The sequence below is a fragment of the Lycium ferocissimum genome, chromosome 8, assembly GCF_029784015.1.
Source record: "Lycium ferocissimum isolate CSIRO_LF1 chromosome 8, AGI_CSIRO_Lferr_CH_V1, whole genome shotgun sequence".
Classification (NCBI taxonomy): domain Eukaryota; kingdom Viridiplantae; phylum Streptophyta; class Magnoliopsida; order Solanales; family Solanaceae; genus Lycium; species Lycium ferocissimum.
Genome location: NC_081349.1, coordinates 11,792,627 through 11,812,336, shown reverse-complemented (window position 1 = coordinate 11,812,336; position 19,710 = coordinate 11,792,627). Strand labels below are relative to the sequence as shown.

The window sequence follows — 19,710 nt, the reverse complement described above, 5'->3', positions numbered from 1 at the left end:
GAACTTGGACTTTGGAAATCTCTAGAATTAGAGTCATCATAAGAATTCTGAGAATTATAGACTTCTGGAATTTCTATGAGTAAGAATCTTATGGATATCATATAGGGAATCATACCATAGGAATCATGCCTTTTGAAAGAAAGGTTTAACCTTAACATACCTGGAATCTCGCTTCTTGAATTTCCAACTTATCTCCTGACTCTAAATTTACATATAAAACCATTCATACTATCATTAGGCTCAGTGTCACACACTTGTCTTAAGCCTTTAACATAAAATCCCTTTAGAATCTGTCGAAATTCGGGCAGCATCTCCCTTGTTTATGTGCCTAGCCCGAAATCATAATATCAACAACCAACAACACAACAACAATATCAATATCAACAACAACATTATCAACACTAATATACTCCATAAAACATCCCCCACTATGTTTTCCAAATTCCTCAACTAACCAACTTGTAACACGACTATTTAATAACTCTATCTTTGTACGTAAACCGAAATCAACATCAAAAGGGAAAGATTCATACCTTATTCTTACTAGGACAACAAAACCTTCAATATTAGTGTTGAATCCGAACCAACTCCGTCGCAAAACAACACTATAAGCACGACTACTCGTTACTCGAGCCTCGATTAATACTCCGTCACTTTAATTTGCTTACAAAATAATCCCTCAATGTTCTCTAGAGTCTCTCAAGTGTTTTTAGGGAAAAGAAATAGAGAAAATGAGGTTTAGGATCAGATTTTGCCCTTATATAGGGGGTCAAATTCGGGTCGGGTCACTATAGCAGTACTGTGGTAAGCAGTTAATGTAGCACGCGTTTCTGCTCTGTCAGCCGAACTTGTAACGTCCATAATTCTCTACTCCGATGTCGTATCGACGAGCGGTTTGTTGCGTTGGAAACTAGACATGACAAACTTCATTTTAGACTTTTACTTTGCTTCAAAAATCCTCATCTACTAAAAATATTCTCTCTCAAAATTGGGCCAAAATTGCCCCTCATATTTTCTCCAAAGTTCCAACAAACTTAATTTCCTTGATTCACTTTCCCTTCAGCCCTTCCATAGCTTATTATATGAACTTAAACCCTCACAACCATAATATAGGTGCCATACAATCTCATATATCACTTTACCCATAAATATGCTTAACACTTGTGTCATTTCTTAAATCCGAAGGTTAACTTTCTGGCTCAAAATTCCACGTACTTGTACTTAGACTTGGCGAGCGTTATGTCTGAAAATACGAGGTGTAACAATTATCATGGAAAGCAAATTGATCAAAACCAGTATCCACACTAGTTGGACACAAATTGATATTGCTAGAAGAATAAATTCGGTCATCGCTAGCACCAATTAGTGGGTGAATCACGTGACATTGTACTAACATGCAAATCATAAGGGTCAACACTAGGTGGACACAAATTGATCTCACAAGAAGAATCAAGATGGTCATCAACAGGATCAACTAGTGTTGGAGCACCCATATCAACTACATTGTCAACAATCAATGAAGACTCATTAAGATCATCACAAGGTAAAGGTTCATTAAATTCACATAAAGACAAGCTTTCAATCATCACCCCAACAACATGATCACTCACATCATACGGAGAGTTAAGATTAGCTATGTTACCTTGAATTTCACATACTACATCTTCTTTACCTCGGATTTTAACAATGGAGGCCGTTTGCTCCTTCGGGAAGCCTTCAACTACCTCATGAACTTTCAAAATTTGAGGTTCATCATTCGGTTTGCTTCCAAGAATACCTGCACCATTATAAAAACAACTAGAGAAGAAAGAAAAGTTACAAGGTTTAGAATGGGGTTGTGACAACTCCCTCCCATCACTCTTCACAGCCTCTCATTTTTCCACTCTAAAGTTGTCACTTTTCCCTCCCTTACTCCTCTCAATCTTTTCTCTCTTAATTTCATGGGAGTTGTCAAGTCCTCCTTGGGAAGGGTTAGGGTAACTCTTTCACTCTTTTCTTTCGCCTCACAAGGATTGGCTTTCTTCTTCATGTGTTGCTCCCTGAGTAAGTGTTCCTTCATTAGGTGTAGATGCTTGGTCATCACTTTGATACAATTGTCTATTTCTTCCCGTTATGAATTAAGGGAATCACTTTGCACTTGAGGCCTTGCACCTTCTCTACTTCTTCACCTATCAATACTTCCTTCCTACCTTCAACATCCTAACTATATTGAGAACATGGCACAATTGCATTAGGATAAGAAGAGTGATTCATTGTATTTCGTGAAGTAAGAAATGTACACTTTTTTCTCCTCCTAGGTCGACTTCTACTTTCTCCAATCTACACACTTATTCCATCTTGCTTAGCATAAGAAGTATCATAATTCAATGTATGTGAATATCTACTAGAGGATTCCTCACAAGGTTTATGTTCAAATTCACTATCCTCACAAGCATATTCACTACAAAGTACATAACCATAAGGCTTATGTTCATCACAACTGCCCATGTCATGCAAGTCTCCATCAATTGGCTCAAAACGTAAGTGTGAGGAAGGCATATACCTCAAGTCGCCTCCATGTCCATGGTGTGTATCATGAGACTCTTTATAGCTCTCGTCTTCACCACAGGACTCATCATCAAATTCCTCTACTCCTTCATCTCTTTCATAAGACCCATGAGATCCACTTGTCTCATATTCACCTCCGGAGTATTAGTCTTCACCATCATATTGACCATGGTCATAAGTCACATCATCTCTCCCATAGCCTCCTTCACTATTATAGTCATGCCCGCCATTACTAGAGGCATAACTCTCCAAATCATGACCACAGGATTCAGAAGCTATGGATGACATGATTCCTTATTTCTCCTCTCCTTATGACTACCCTTCTTGTACCTACAAAATGAGAAACTAAGATTAGTAGTAAAGTTCATCACGTTGCTCATATTTGCACTCAAGCTTACCTTTCAACCTAAAGCTTCTTTCAAAGTTGGCCAAGAACCTCTTATCCCAATTCAATTCACAAGGTTGAAAATCTTTGTGGAAGAGTAGATTCTTATTAATTGAAAGACAGAAGACTCTTAAACTAAAGGACTTGAGCCAAAGAAGTTTCAACGAGGTTAAAAACAGAAAAGCTTGAAAAAGAATTAGCACAAAAAGAAATGGGACTCAAGAACCAATCAACGACTAAGTAAGGTCAATTATCTTGGAAAATCAAGGAAGGATGAACAAATACCTAACGAAACTTAGAACTGAAAATGAAGTGAAACCGGGTTGAAGAACAAACTTGTAATGCAATTTCGGGTAAATGCGGGTACATCTAGAGGTTATGGCTTTGCATAAGGTTTTTTACGGCATGTAATATGATCTTATAAAGGGCTGTTAGGGGCCCATAAGTGGAAGTATAAATCACACTCACAGAATGTATTTTATGCTCTGTATCTCGTTTTACGATTGAAATCTACGGTTGGGACTTGTGTCATATACGAACCGTAAATTATTGATGGTCTGTCAATTGGGACCATAGATCAGCAACAGTAAGGACCAATTTCTTCACTTCAATTGACGGTTGGACTTTGACAATTGTACGGACCGTAAATTATTGACAGTCCGTCAATTGGGACCGTAAATCAGCAACAGTAGGTTCAATACCTTGTGTGCAATTTCACACTTGAGAAATATAGGCGTACAATTTATACAGTCCATATTTTGGGATCGTATAATGCTTCAATGTTTCACGAATTTGAACCTTGTATTCTCGAAACTTGATCTAAAATTCTGATTTCAAGATCTTCTTTGGGCCCACACAACCTAGTATTTTCCTTTTTAGGGTAGAAAAACACCTTTTCACAATTTTGAAAAATTCTTTTGGATCAAACCCAACTTTTGGTCACCTTCTTCCTTATGAAGATATGAATATCTTCAAGAACACCAAGAACATTCAAATTATCAACACCTTCAATTTCAACTCCAATTGACCCCAAATTTCGGATCTAGCCTCCCCTCAACCTAGAGAACAAAGACCACTCTAAATTGAGACCAATTGAACACCACAAGTTGAAGGTTCAATAACTTGTGCGCAATTTCACACTTGAGAAATATAGGCGTACAATTTATACAGTCCATATTTTGGGATCGTATAATGCTTCAATGTTTCACGAATTTGTACTTTGTATTCTCGAAACTTGAGCTAAAATTCTGATTTCAAGATCTTCTTTGGGCCCACACAACCTAGTATTTTCCTTTTTGGGGTAGAAAAACACCTTTTCACAATTTTGAAAAATTCTTTTGGATCAAACCCACCTTTTGGTCACCTTCTTCCTTACGAAGATATGAATATCTTTAAGAACACCAAGAACATTCAAATTATCAAACCCTTCAATTTCAACTCCAATTGACCCCAAATTTCGGATCTAGCCTCCCCTCAACCTAGCGAACAAAGACCATTCTAAATTGAGACCAATTGAACACCACAAGTTGAAGACCCACTTGCTTGCTCTTCAAGTTCTTCAAAAGCTTCAAACTCAACAATGGTGAATGACTCTAAACTCAACCAAATCACTTCAAACTTCGGATCTAGAGGTTTTTGATAGCAAAAAACTCAAATTCAACCTCAAATCCAACACCAAAACAACACAAAAGTGATTTTCAATTTTTTTTTTTTGTAATTTTTTGTTTTGTTTTTGTTCCAAGGATTGAAGAATTGAATAGAACAACTTCTCAACCTTGCTCTGATACCAAATGATACAGATCGATTTGGGGGCAACACCAAATCAATCATAATGTGGAATTAAAGGATAACAAGAAATTGGGATGAGAATTGAAGAAAAGGGGATGAGAAATAGAGGATAAAATCTAGACCCTAATAATAATGAATCTATGGACAAACCTAAATATATGAAACCTAGACCCTTCCAATTAGATTTAATCAATAGAACCTAAGCTATTTGACATCGAGGCAAGAGATATTCAAATGAAATCCACAAATGAACAACTCTTCATGAAATCATTGGAGATGAGGTTCTAAACCAACAATGGAATCCACCATTAACTATCCTAAATCCTAAAGGCTATTAAGCCAAACAAGCTATCACTCATTTAGAGTATTCAATACATAATTCATTCATTCTAACTAATGAAATGAACTAAGTCTAGTATTTATATTCCTAGACTAAAAGAAGACTAAGTTATTACAAAAATGTCATTAATGAGGCAAGTGCCTTGTTTGGTTAGCAGTCTTCTTTGGGAATTTCGAAAATAGCCCTCATGTGAAAATCTTCATCTTCCAAACACCAACTGTCTTGCAATTGTAGCCCAATTTTTCTTGATTTGGATCGTATAGCCATAATTTGCACTTTTAGTCCTTTGCGCTTTTAACCACTTGGTGTAGAAGTCGCCACAATCTCTTCCCAAGACATCATCCAAACGTCCCATGTCCTTCCAAGCATCTTTGTGCCCTTTGTGCCATCTAGGATCATATCATATTGTGATGCCAAAATTATACGTATAATTTGCATCAATCTCAAAAGCTGACATCTTCTTCCTGTAACGATCTTCCTTGTTCTTTCTACAAAAGGAGTATGTGAAATACATACAGTTAGTTGGTTAACATATACAAGTATCACTAAAAATATAATAGGGTGAAGAACATACTTTTTTTCATGCCTGACAAGCAGTCCCTTTTGAAGCCACACCAAGTATTTATCAAAAAGCTCTACGTCAACTGGGCCAGTGATGGGATCTTCCGCGAATGGATGCTTTTTTTGAAAAATACGCACACTGATGATTTGTGAATTACCTGAAATAAATAAATACATATGATCAAAAAAATATACACTGGAATACACAAAAGCTAAATACATTAACTCTTGTTTGTAAATACGTTCCTGAAGCAGAGTCGTAATCCGCCATGAAAGGAAAAATTTGATATTTACTAGGATGCCTATTTCAAGCCACTGATGGATGCACAACTATTCGTGTTTTGTGGATTTGGCTTGGAAGTAGCTCGTCAGGCAAGAAAAACTAAGATATAGGTTGCACGTTCTCACCAACTTTGTGTGGCATCTAAAAAACAGAACGATTCTTGTGTTCCATGGCACTCTTTTCCTGAGCTGGTCCCGAAGAGACGATTGGGAGAGAAATATTAGTTAGGACCTCTGCAATATTGGTAGTGTTCGTTGATACGTCTGGCACTTTGTCAGATACATCTTCAGGAAACTGAAATACGTATTCCTAATCATGAAATTGAAATAACTTAATTACAGATAAAAGAATTTGAAAAAATAGTTTAATGTGATTTATTGTATCGTTCATTCCTTTTGTTCTCCAGAAAGATCACCACCTTCTTGAATCTCTTCAGTAGATGCCTTTAATGTATCCCCACTCCTTGTCACGATCCATTCTAGGATCGCGCGGGCACCTACCATTCCCACCTCGATAGTCGAATTCTTTAACACAAAGTAACTCATTTTCAATAGTAAAACAGGATTCATTCAATATTTAGACATAAACATAATAAAATTTCACAATTAACTCTTTTTATAAATGAGTGGAAAATTTTACAAGAGGCTTATACATGACAACCTTCCCAAAACCTGGTCTAGACTAGTACAAGAGCTACTAAGATTCGAAGGTACAATGTTCAAAGTAGATAAATCGAACTCAACCTCCATCTAGGGATGAAGATAATGGAGATCTTTAAGATAAGCACCGCACACTTTCCGGAAACTCTCGATTCAAGCTATCAACTTGTGAGACTCTACACCCCGAATGGGATATAGCAAGAGTAGTATCAGTATAACACTAGTAATGGTAAGTATCATAGGCCTACAACGATTAGGAAATCATAAAAGCAACAGGCAATAACAGATAATCATGGTAGCCAACACATAGGCAAAGATCATAAATGTACAAAGAACATATAATCTCTACTCATATACTAACCACGGCATAACTACCAAGCATCTCTAATGCCTCCCGATACGTCTAAACTCTAGTGACACTTTATCTACAAGAACTATAATAAGATAAGATCGATCCTACAAAGCCCAACCAAGGTTGAGTCTAAGCGCAACTTCACCTGTAAACCTAGCCTCATTTATACTCGAGCCCCTACTAAGCATCAACTACTCCCTCCTTAGGACACGCGCACTACTCTAGTCACAACATACGAAACCTTCTATATGAAACTAATTACATCGCCTCAGTCACAAAACAACATCTAAGGCATAAGAACCACACTTCCTTACTACCAAAGTTTACCACTATGCTTCAGTCCAAACCCGGTCTACCGACTCCTTACCCATAAACCGCTATAGTAATCATTCCGGCATGAACGATAGACCAGGATACAGTATGACGACACCTATCCGAATTTCCCTCCCAACTATCTATCCATCAATTACGCACTCAACATATAACACAATAATACACACGGTCACTGATGATCGATATCAAGAGGATAACTCAAGAGGATACAATTTGTATGCAAATGTGATGCAATGTAATGATACACACATGCTCCGGGGGAAAAATGCACCTCTCGACACTCATGACCCATGGGGGACCGCTAAGTCCATGTACCATCATTCTGTATCACACAGCCTAGAATAACTCATCCATCTCCTTGATAACCACTCCGTCTCACACAACATAGAGGTGGCTACGAAATATAATAATGTCGCATGAATTATACTTACCTCGGTCATCACCATATTCCAATATCAAGATGAAATAGATATGTCATAGATATAAGAAAGTATGTTATGCAATGAGAGTGTCAACGAACACATGAGTTCCAGTAAAATCCACACAAGGACAACCAACATAGTATAAATAACACATGAATCCTTCCCTTCCGATTAGTCTCCCATAATACATGGAACCACCAATTTACACTAAAGTCAAATATAACCTAGAGATTCTAACAGGCCACAAACCCGAACACATAATTCACACAACAACACCAACCTAAGAATTCCTTCTCAAACTTCTTGTCCGAAGACCTAGGCATGCTTTTTCCATTCATGTCTAGTGCAACATTACGGAGTACTAATCAGAGTCTACACAAGTAAGCATTAACCTACCTCAAGGTAGTAAGCATTAACCTACCTCAAGGCCGAACTGGTGTGCGAACATCCATTTGGATTCCTTCTTCCATCTTCGTAGAGAACGTAACTCCGAACAATCTAGGAAGGGTAGTAAGTTGAGTAAGTAAAGGTCAGGGCAATTGTTCTTCACAAGGGTAAAACCATAATTCTTTGTATAATAATCCTAAATCTCCAATTATTGCTAATTAATCCCTTTCTTAAAGAAATCATAGTTAATAATAGGCAAAGGTAGCATTTTTTTGGTTCATACCTTAATTATCAAGACTAACACATTTAGGAATAAGAAGGTTTAGCTTAGAGAAATTGATTAACAAACTAATCTTGAATTAATTCATCCTTTTCTTCCCATGAAAAGGCTATACTAGGTTAAGAACACCTATTAGATTTTTAAGAAAACCTTCATTTAATGACTTACTATTTTTAAGACTTAGAGAGAAATTGGGGGAAGGATTTAAGAAGATGAAATAAGAGATAACGAGATATTAACTTCACAATTTCTCACATCTCTACGAGCTGATATGAACATATAAGGCGGCTGCATGTCTTAGAAATGAGGGATTATAGGTCAAGTCCCGCTATAGGGCTTTAAATACAGTCAAAACTGGTCGTCTACCGCTACAGCGGTCAAGCTCCGCTATAGCGGTACCGCTGGGGCAGTCCCTTTGAAAATTGAACACCTCGGCCATGGCAGAGCATGTGTCGTTATGGCGTGACCGCTAGGGTGGTTCGCCAATTGCTGAAGCAATCCGATTAACTGGGGCCCAGTGGCCCAAATCCGATATGGCTAGAGGTTTATCAAGAACACGTAACGAATCGAATATGTTTTGGGGAGTCAAGGCTGTGAATTTTTCAAACTCACGATAATGACTAGATGGGTCGTTACACTCTCATTGTCATGATTGACTTCAATATCTGGCACATCAAATTGTTGCATACCAACTCCCTTTAAAGTAGAGAAAATCAATAAACAAGTAAAATACATCAAATCAGTTACATAACATTCAAATACATATAAACAATGTTCAAATACATTTACACCCAAATAGATAAAACCAGAATTCAAAATATCAATTAGTACATAAACCGGTAAATAAAAATATGTTCAAATACATCCAATGTTAACTCTAATAGACAACAAAACAATGTGATAACAAAAATACATTCAAATACACAAAAACCAAAATAGAACTAAATATATGAACTAGTAATACAAATACAATTGAATACAAGCAATTCATATGAATTAAATGAATAAGTCAAGAATATCTCCAAAAATACCTCTGTCGACGTTGCATGCCTTGTATCAGTTTCCATTTTTATGCTAGCATCATGGGGAATGTAGTCGTCAGCTGACCGAAGTATGTCATCAAAATGGACATGAGCTGGAGCCTGGCTGTCAACACCCCAGAGGAAAAGTGTTTTTCTCAAATTACATGTATGTGATGTATCCATAAATTCAAATTGTTTAATATGTATTACTGTTGATAAATACCTTTTTTTGAAGTTTGATTCACTTTAATATATTCAAAAACCTTTGCGAAGTTTGCATTAGTGACTTTGTGAAGATCCTTGAATTCGGCAAAAACCTAAAATTTCAAACAAGAAATTCATAAATTGCATTCCTTATTAAACAGTAAGTGAATACATAGATAACTAACATAAAGTAACAAATCAGACTTACATTCTTCATAAACTCATTAAGTTCCTCCCTCAAAGTTTTGATATCATCAGATTTGCTGGTAGATGGGACGTCAATAGGAACACGGGGGGAGGGGGTTTGAACATGATTGTTCGTTTTTCTTTGTTGAAACAGACTTAGTTGTTGCCAAAATAGGACTGGTCAATCCACCCCTAGGAAGATTACCAGAACGTGGAATTGGAGATGCTGTCTTCTTCACTGGCGATGGTACCATTCGCATCCGTTCTCGCTCTGTGAGGTGGAGACTGTGATACACCTTTTTTCCGAGTCTGTTTAGCCGTAGCCAAATGGGGTGGTGTGGAACTAAAGTCAGCATATTCATCTTCAACTTGTTGTTTGTGAGGTGTTGATTCAGGTTTACTGATGAGATATGGACGCAATACAAGAACCTCAACCTCGTTGATGGTCGGCACAATATACTTATAAGTAAGACGGTCCTGCAAAAGGAACATATATAAATATGTCAGATACTATATATAGATATATGTGAATTGATTAATACATGTATTGGTGTAAATGGATAAATATATATGTATACATCTATGTTCAAATACACATGTGGATACATATAACTCAAATTTGTGTATACATATGTTAGATAGTATATTCAAATACATGTATAATACTTGTATTTGTGTATTTGACTTATGAGAGAAAATTACCTTTGAGTCGTCATCTTTGAACATGCCATCATCTGATCTTTGAAAGGTGGTTTTTCATCTATGGTTCTCCAGTTGAAAATTCTGGGAATACGGTTTCCATTTTTTACTGCCAAATTTGGGTAAACATTGGAGCAGCACTCATATAGCTATGCTTGCATAGCAAATGGAAAACCCCGACTACAGTAATACTGTTTCGTCTTATCCATCTTATGGTGAAGACTTCTGATCAAAACCCCATGTATAGTCTTTGTACCATCCACTCTCTACCAAGTCAAAATGAAGCCTTGGGATGATGACAGAGTTCTTCTCACCGGAAAAGATGTATGAATGAATGAAAAACAACAACTCAATCTTTACATCATCTTCATCTGCATCAGCATCGACGCCCCAATACTGATCCGTGAAGCATTTAACCAGAGTAAATGTCAATTTGAAACCATTAATAACTATCAGAACCACCAAAATATGTATCCAAAAGTCTATTTTTAAAATCCGTAAAAATAATTTCTTCACCGTAACACTTTAACCCAGGCATTAATGCAAAATCAAAAAGAGTAATTGTCAATTTGAAACCATTAATATCAATAACAAAAGTATCGGGAGTACTTTTCTTCAACTCTCTGACCATGAAACACCTGAACAGCTGTCCTTGAACTTCACATTGCTGCATCTGGAGGTATTTTCCAAATATAGTTTCAGAAAAGAGCTTGTAGTGTCTATCGGTAAGCTTGTCCTTCAATTCTATTTTAATTTTATGGTTCATGTACGAAGCATAGCGCATTGCATGACTGGGAGGATATTCAATAAAGAATTTATCATCCTAAATATAAGAGTAACAATTAATGAAATGGACAAAACACATATATGTGTACGAATATCATTGGAAACAGATAAAAATGCCAAAACTGAGAATCAAATACACACATATATTAAAATACATATATAAACATATTCAAAATACATATGTCCTTTTCATCTCTTTTACGGCATCTATTTTCTTTGTTGATTTTGAAATTACCGATTTTTTAAACCTTTGCATGTAGGAAGGATCATGAATGTTCTTCGTATGGCTTTCAGCAGCCATTCTTTCGATAGAATCTGCAACGACGTCATTTTGTTGTTGAGAAATCTCCAAGTCAAAAGAAGGAAAATCCATATTTTGAACAATAGAAGGTATACCTCGAGTAACCATGTTTGATTTTGTTCTGTCGGCCATTAATGGATAAATTTGATACTTCAATTGGCTTGAAAACCTAACAATTTGATACTTCAATTGGCTTGAAATTAGTGGAAAAGAAGAAGTTATTATGAACAAAATACACAAATAGAAGGAAAAATCTACCCAAATACACCTTCCCCAAAATTTCGAAACAATGATTTACGGATGTGGAATCGTGAAGGAGGTAATGGAGAAAAATACTATGAGGATTAATGAAGAATGAGAGAGAATTTGAGTTGATTAAAGATGTAACCGTTAAAAGTGGGATATGGGGGATATGGGTAGCGTATAATACGGTGTGTATGTGTACCAGTAACTGTAAGTTACTGATACAGCTATGAATGGTAGCTTAGAAAAGTAAATTAGCTATTAAATATAAATAAATGAAAGGGGTAATTATTATCAATAATTAGCTCTTATAAGAAGCTACATCAAGTAAATATTCCTTTTAATATCTAGTCCGTAAAAAAATATAGTTCTAGATAACTTAGACTTGAGTCTAATGCTTGCTCATATGTTTCTCAATCTGACATACAAGATATTATATTGTCATCTAATGTTTGGATATACAAAGTTTTAAACTTTACAATTTTTGATTAACTGAAAAGAAATATTTAAACTGTGGTCTAAAAATTCATAAGTTGTAAGATAAATAAAAGAGAATCATTTACTAAATAACCCTATAAAAAGGGATAACTTCATAATTTCTCGAGTTTCTTCTGTTGTTTGTTGTACCTTCAATTTTTTTTTCTCAACAAGGCACTTCAATGGATTATATCGGACAAAGATAGGTCATATTTTTCTATGTACACAGTCAATACAGAGTAAGGAAAGCTTAATCAGGAGAAGCCCTTTTATTTAAATACATAATCATGTATATATTTTAATATATTTAATATTTATAACCAGCTGATCTAAACGAACTCTAGAAAGTTAGCAAAATTTGAACTCGAAATATTAAAATTCAACTATGACCTCTTGGTCACCGAATTATTTTAGTTTAATTGTGACCTCTGGATCACTAAATTACTTTACTACATTATATAAGAGACCTATCCTGAAAATGTCGATAGCTTAATAATTAAGCAAATTCTGAGGACCAGAAATACAATAAAAACAACAACATAAAGACAAAACATGACTTATTTCCAATTATCTTCACATAATGGTGGTCACTACTTATGAAAGTAGCAATTTCTTCTTTAGAATATTCATGAAGCGATATATTGAACAAAGGCATTAGCTTTTGAGACCTATTTCTTTCTCAGTATGTTCAAACCAAATAAATGAGACCCAGGGGTGTGTTTGGCATGACGAATTTTTTTTTTCTAAGATTTTTTTTTTTTTTTTTTTGGAAAATAAGTAGTTTTCCTACTCATTTTTTTGTGTTTGGTACGTAACTTGAAAAATGTTATTTTTAAAAGCATTTATATATACTCAAAGCACAATCACTGTGAAGTTTTTGAATTCAGAGTGCAACTTTGGGTGGTGGGGAGTGCAGGTATGCAAGAAAAAAAACCAAAAAAAAAACCTTTAAAAAAAAATTTAAAAAAAGAAATTGGAGGGGGTGGGGCCGTGGGTTTTTTTGGGGGGTGGGGAAGGCGGGGGGGGGGGGGAGAATATTCTTTTTTGTGTATTATAGAAGTGAATTAAAATATATGAAAAAAAAATTATGAGGGAGTGGTGGAAGGAGGGTGATAGCTGACGTGAATCACATGCAGATGCTTTTATTAATCCTAAAATATTCTCTCAAATTTTTATGGAAACAATTTTCAGGATCTTAAGTGCAACCAAACAAAAGAAAATAAGAAAACATTTCTACCCTAAAGTATTTGATCTTTCATAGTTCCAACTTCCAACGGATAGTTGCGTGGTTCAGGTATAAAAATAAGAGATTTTTCACTCCTTCCATACGAAACAAGATAAGATATTCTCCCTATCTTTCCACTAATTAAGGAATTATACCATGTATGTCTTTTATTATATCATGTATGTCTTTTATTATACTATATATATAATTAAATATACACACATAAAAGGTTGGATGATTTTAGTTCTCTTCAAAATTTACCATTAATATATTTGATTATAATTATTATACCATGTATGTCTTTATTATACCAGATATATCCTTATTATACTGTATATATGATTATATATGCTATATATATTATTGTTTATATGTATGTTAAACTAAGTATATAAATTGTATATATACGTTATATAGGTAAATTAAAAAGTGCACGAGAAAAGGAAAGGAAAAAAAAATTATGGAGTGGCTGTATCAGCAATGAAAGATAAAAAGTTGACCAAAAGAATAGGAATACTTCGTGTGGTTGATTTTTGTCCAGCTAAAATTTAGGGATCGTTATTTAGAAGCAGCTAGATGTGTTAATATGTAATTGACATGAAATGATAACTAACTAATGCTGCGACTATTGTGCAATTATTTTTAAAATACTGCCTAGTTATGTTTTTTTCCCTCAAAATAATGGAGTAATTTGAAATGTTAGGTTTCAAGATAATGTGCACGTAATTTGGTCCATACATAACTATTATGGAAAACGAAAAAGAAAAAGTATGTAAAGTCAACAACAACAACAATCCAGTGAAATCCCACAACATGGAGTCTGGGGAGGGTAAAGTGTACGCAGACCTTACTCCTATCAAGATAGGACAACTGTTTCCGAAAGAACCTCGGTTCAATAAAAAGATAAAAAGAGGCCGATAAGGCTAAGAGATTCAAAGAGATATGAAAATGAAAACGCGAAGCGAATACGTATAACATAGGATAATCAAAGCACAGGAAATAACAGATAATAGCAGAAATCAGAGCACAAGAAATTATACTGCGATAATGCGACTACTAATAAGAAAGGATAACGAGACTATCTACTAGCCTTCTACCCTAATCTGGGTCCTCCAAACCCTCCTATGTAAAGTCATGTCCTCGATAAGCTGTAACTGCGTCATGTCATGTCTAATTATCTCTCCCCAATACTTCTTCGGCCTACCCTACCTCGTCTGAAACCATCCATGGCCAACCTCTCACACCTCCACACTGAGACATTTGTGTCTCTCTTCTTCACATGCCCAAACCATCTCAATCTCGCCTCTCGCATCTTGTCTTCCACCGAGGCCACTCTCACCTTGTCCTGAATATCCTCATTCCTAATCCTGTCACTCCTGGTGTGGCCACACATCCATCTCAACATTCTCATCTCGACAACTTTCATCTTTTCAACGTGAGAGAACTTAACGTCCTTTTTCCTTTTTATGCTAAACGCTCTTATATTATGACTTAATTACTATTGTAACCTTATATTACAAAGCCCAATATTTTCATTCCTCTAATTGCAAAGTTGTTGCCACTGAAAAGTTTCACATCTACCACTTACCTTAGTAATCAGTGTGCTGTAGAGTTCTGTAGTTGTTGAGTGCTGAATAATTAGAACTTGGAATATCATGAATCATGTGCCACGAAAAATCAACTAATACCAAAAACAAAACAAACAAACAAAAAAAAGAGCTGGTGTTATGCATATATATTTAATGCAAAATATTTGAGCACGAATCAACCGGAATGAGCACACACAAAACATCAAATCCTTTCCAAAAACCTAATAAAAGATCATACCACTGTTTCACATTGCAAGTAGCAACTTTTTTATTTTTAATCTGGTATCTTTGTCTAGTAACATAATGTCAACATTATGTTTCACCTTAATTATGTCAACATTATATCGAGTATAGTGATGAGATTCAAATCTCTGGTCATATTTGTCAGACCAGTAATAGTAGTATTAACACTATCCATCTTAACTTTATTCTCAATTTCTTCAGAAAAAGGAATTGTTTTTCCATACAATGTTTACAGAAAGAACAGTTCGCATAAAGAAAGGATATATAAAGGGAAACGGTAGGGAAATATAGAACTAAGAAATTTAAATTCAGTTAATTCGACGCACTATCAAATGCATATCTTTTCCTACTAATTATTAAAGCACCCATGTCCAATTGTTGAGGAATAAGTCGAGCAGTAGTTTTGCACACAAGGCAATCTTCAACCATTTGGGCCAAACACAAGACATAAACAAATATATACTAACAAAAAACAAGACCTGATAACTGATATCGGAAAAAGCAAAGTTTTCATTCATTCATGACAAATCAAACCAAAAAAAGCCCAAGATTCCTCAAAGAAAACACGATTCCTCTCTGGTTATTGCATTACATTTAAACAAGAAGACCACTCTCGGCCAGAAACTAATACTCCAATGGTTCAACCAAAAACTAAACAACTTAACCCTTCTCCAGCATCAAAAGCTTAAGCAACTGAAGCCATATGGCAGATCAAATCAATCACACGTGAGCTGCATACGCAAGAAGCATTTGTTTTATTAAGATCAAGTATTGGCATTCTAACAATTTCCAAAGGTGACGTAAGAAGTGTAAAGAGATGTTAAAGAACAGAAACATTACCTGTAACCCCATTCGTTGTCATACCATGACACAAGTTTCACAAAGTTCTTGCTCAAAGCAATTCCAGCCTTGGCATCGAAAATGCTTGACCTGCGCCAATAATTTGACATTAAAGTAAAAATGCAATTCAAGAATTAAAGTACACCCCTTTTGGGTAAACTGAACAAAAAGTATTTTATAATATACCTGCTGTCACCAACAAAGTCTGTGGAAACAACATCATCTTCAGTGTATCCCAAGATACCCTTCAACTTACCCTCTGATTCCTCCCTATGGACCAAGAACACACAACAATTTAGTGTTGCGGAACAAATAGACCATCAATAAAACAACACACAAGTGATCAAACAGAAACTAACTTGATTGCAGCCTTGATGTCTTCGTAAGTGGCTTCTTTCTCTAGTCTTACAGTAAGGTCCACAACAGAAACATCAACAGTTGGAACTCTGAAGGCCATTCCAGTCAATTTGCCGTTCAGAACTGGGAGCACTTTTCCAACAGCCTACAATATGATGAATGCAACTTCATCAAACTAAAAGTCTAACACAGAGTACTATTATATTAGCAGGTGAAGTAACCCTCAAACTACAACGAAAATGAACCTTACAACAACAAAAACACCCTATGAATAGGAACTCCCTTTGTTATAGTTCCATGCTATGATTCACAAATGGAATTTGTTTTGGAGGGTTTGACAGATTAAAAAGCCAACTTTAGAAACGAATTGATTATAATTTTCAAGTAACAAAAGACTTACAAAGTCATTATAAACTTCATATCCCTGTTACTGCCGAAAGATAGATTTTGCAAATAAGGTATAATAATCCTTTCCTTTCCTCTTCTTTATTGGGAAAGATAGATTTTTCAAATAAGGTATAATAATCCTTTCCTTTCCTCTTCTTTATTGGGATAGTTAATCGTTTCGTGGTCTTCTATAGCAGAGATGCAACAAACATGGAGAAAATATTAGCAATGACATTTAAATCCACAATTACCTTGGCAGCACCAGTGCTGCTAGGAATGATGTTGAATGAAGCAGCTCTTCCACCTCTCCAGTCCTTCATGGATGGACCATCAACAGTCTTCTGGGTGGCTGAGTAACAAAACATTGCAGCAAGTTAGAATCTAGATATAGACTTAACATATCCAATTTCCAAAGTAATTGGGAAAACACTCACCAGTCATGGAGTGGACAGTGGTCATGAGACCCTCAACAATGCCAAACCTATCATTGATAACCTTAGCCAAAGGTGCAAGGCAGTTTGTAGTGCAACTAGCATTGGAGACAATGTTCAATTCTGACTTGTATTCCTTCTCGTTGACACCCACAACAAACATGGGGGCATCTTTGCTAGGAGCAGAGATCACAACCTTCTTGGCACCACCCTGATCACACAAACATACCAAGTTAATTAACTAATACTAATAACAATTACACTTCTTGGACAGCTCAAAGAATAACAGCAAGCAAATAGCTTTTGTATGCCATTAAGTATAACTATATATTTATTATACATATTGTATACACAAAATATACATATAATGTAAACAATATACATACATTAAGGGCCTGTTTGGCCATAAGAATTATTCACTTTTTCCCAGAATTTTTTTTTCACTTTTTTCCGGAATCAGCGTTTGGCCATGAAAATTCCAAATACAACTTGAAGTTGTATTCCGGAATTTGAAAACAAGAAAACTTGTTTTTCAAAATTTTCACTTTTTCACAACTAAAACAACTACATTTCAACAAAAAAATACAATTTCAAAAACTATGGCCAAACACAACTCCAACTCCAAAATTCCAAAAAAAAAAAAAAAGTGAAAAATGTTTTGGTTTCTATGGACAAACGCCTACTAAGTAATAAATATTCAACACACTTAATATACATATTGTATACACCATATAATATACATAAATATACATGATCAGTGTATAGGTTTTATATACTTTGACAAGCGCCCGTAATTAATTTCAGCAGACAGGACCACAAAAGCAAAAGAAGATATATGCAGGACTTTGACTTGTTTTCTCCGCAAATGTAGATCTAACACAAGAAACAAGATCTAACAAGTTCCATATATATTTAATGAACTTCAAATGTACTAGTGCCCATACCAGTGAATTAATGCATCAATTAAGCCAAAGCAATAAACAAAGCAGATCCAAAATGATACCTTCAAGTGAGCAGCAGCTTTGTCCTTGTCAGTGAAGACACCAGTTGATTCAACAACAAAGTCAGCACCAGCTTCAGCCCATGGGATTTCTTCAGGGTTCCTTAACAATTACAAAAAATAACATATATTAGTCAAACTGAACTTAATAAAAGCATAAGTTCATGGTGCTTTTCTGTGATATAACTAATACCTGATTCCGAAGACTTTAACGGACTTCTCACCAAAGAGAAGGGTCTTTTCGTCCTGAACCTTAAGTTCATGGTGCTTCCATTGTCCATGTACGGAATCATACTTAAACATGTATGTCTACACAAAAAAATAACAAAGATCCAAGTTAATCCCCTCACAGATCTATGTTTATAATCCAAAACTATAGATCTAGCAATAATAAACTCTACCATGTAATCAGTAGAGATAAATGGATCGTTCACTGCAACTAGTTCAACATCATCTCTTTGTAGAGCAACTCTAGCCACCAAACGACCGATCCTACCGAATCCTGATTCAAATAAAATCAAAAAATGAAAATCAACATCACAACAAACAATTTGTGTGTGTATATATTTAAGGCCTCAGATTAAAATTTTGGCCTTAGTCATGCGCTAGACACAGGCAGATCCATAACATAGCACACAAATCACTACTATTAACTCAAGGAATCAAAAGGTATGTTTTATTACCGTTGATTCCGATCTTGATCTTCTTGTCAGATGCCATTGCTAAGAAAAAGGTTTGAAAGATCTAAAAGGAGAGAAAATTTTGATTTAGTGAGAATTACAGTGAATGCAGCAAATAATATAGGGCTCTAGTGTGAGGTATAAAGGGGTGTAAGGAGGGGGCAGAGGCACGTGAGGGGTATCACGTGACTAGTGCTTGTCTTGGTGGAAAAGAAAGAAAGAAGACAGGTCAGCACGCATGATTTGAACCGTCGGAAACTTCTAGAATGGAGCAATACGTTTGTGTGTTTAGTGTCAACTGTTTCAAACCTGGTGCAGCCGGTTGATTTGGAATTTTTCGGAAATCAAGATGGTAAACTTGTTTTCTTAAGAGCCCAAGGTAATTATATCCCACAGATTTACAGTCGAAAATATAGCAATATTTCACACCATATCATTTTCGATGTCAATTTCAGTATAATTACCTATTTGAAAATTAATTAAAATAATTTTTCCAACATAAAAAGTAATTAAAACATATAAGTACTTAATGGTGTGGTGGTGGTTAGTAAAACGAGATGCTATTACTCCTTCCGTTTTAAAATATAAGTATTCACCTAATTTTTAGCATACTCCTTAAAAAAATACTAATTTCTAAATAAAAAAAAAAACTATCTTTAATTAAAATTTGCATATCACTTAGCACTAAATAAGTACAAATTTT

At 35.3% G+C, this 19,710-nt stretch overlaps 1 protein-coding gene and 1 long non-coding RNA gene across 3 annotated transcripts; both read right to left on the bottom strand.

The window, feature by feature from the left end:
• Positions 1-4,931: 4,931 nt before the first annotated feature.
• LOC132067243 (uncharacterized) lies at positions 4,932-9,489 on the bottom strand. 2 transcript variants are annotated; one of them, XR_009417096.1, is made up of 5 exons: positions 9,369-9,489; positions 8,092-8,168; positions 6,030-6,428; positions 5,635-5,779; positions 4,932-5,548 (listed from the first exon to the last, which is right to left on the bottom strand). It is a non-coding gene; the product is annotated as an uncharacterized LOC132067243 (long non-coding RNA). The 2 variants fall into 2 exon arrangements; XR_009417097.1 differs by lacking the exon at positions 8,092-8,168 and having other exon boundaries at positions 4,933-5,548.
• Positions 9,490-15,804: 6,315 nt separating this feature from the next.
• On the bottom strand, positions 15,805-19,168 carry LOC132067242 (glyceraldehyde-3-phosphate dehydrogenase, cytosolic). Its single transcript, XM_059460403.1, has 10 exons — positions 19,011-19,168; positions 18,729-18,829; positions 18,521-18,636; positions 18,331-18,430; positions 17,331-17,538; positions 17,148-17,245; positions 16,512-16,654; positions 16,339-16,422; positions 16,153-16,242; positions 15,805-16,043 (listed from the first exon to the last, which is right to left on the bottom strand). The coding sequence occupies exons 1-10, from the start codon at positions 19,045-19,047 to the stop codon at positions 15,998-16,000; spliced, it is 1,023 nt and encodes a 340-aa protein (XP_059316386.1). The 5' UTR covers positions 19,048-19,168; the 3' UTR covers positions 15,805-15,997.
• Between the last annotated feature and the right edge of the window lie 542 nt (positions 19,169-19,710).

Excerpts from the sequence above, each read along its gene's own strand:
- LOC132067242 (XM_059460403.1), bottom strand. The coding sequence starts at position 19,047 with ATGGCATCTGACAAGAAGATCAAGATCGGAATCAACG. Across the intron at positions 18,637-18,728 it reads TTATCTCTACTGATTACATG|ACATACATGTTTAAGTATGA; the intron begins GTAGAGTTTATT and ends TTTTTTGTGTAG. Across the intron at positions 16,655-17,147 it reads GCAGCACTGGTGCTGCCAAG|GCTGTTGGAAAAGTGCTCCC; the intron begins GTAATTGTGGAT and ends ATCATATTGTAG.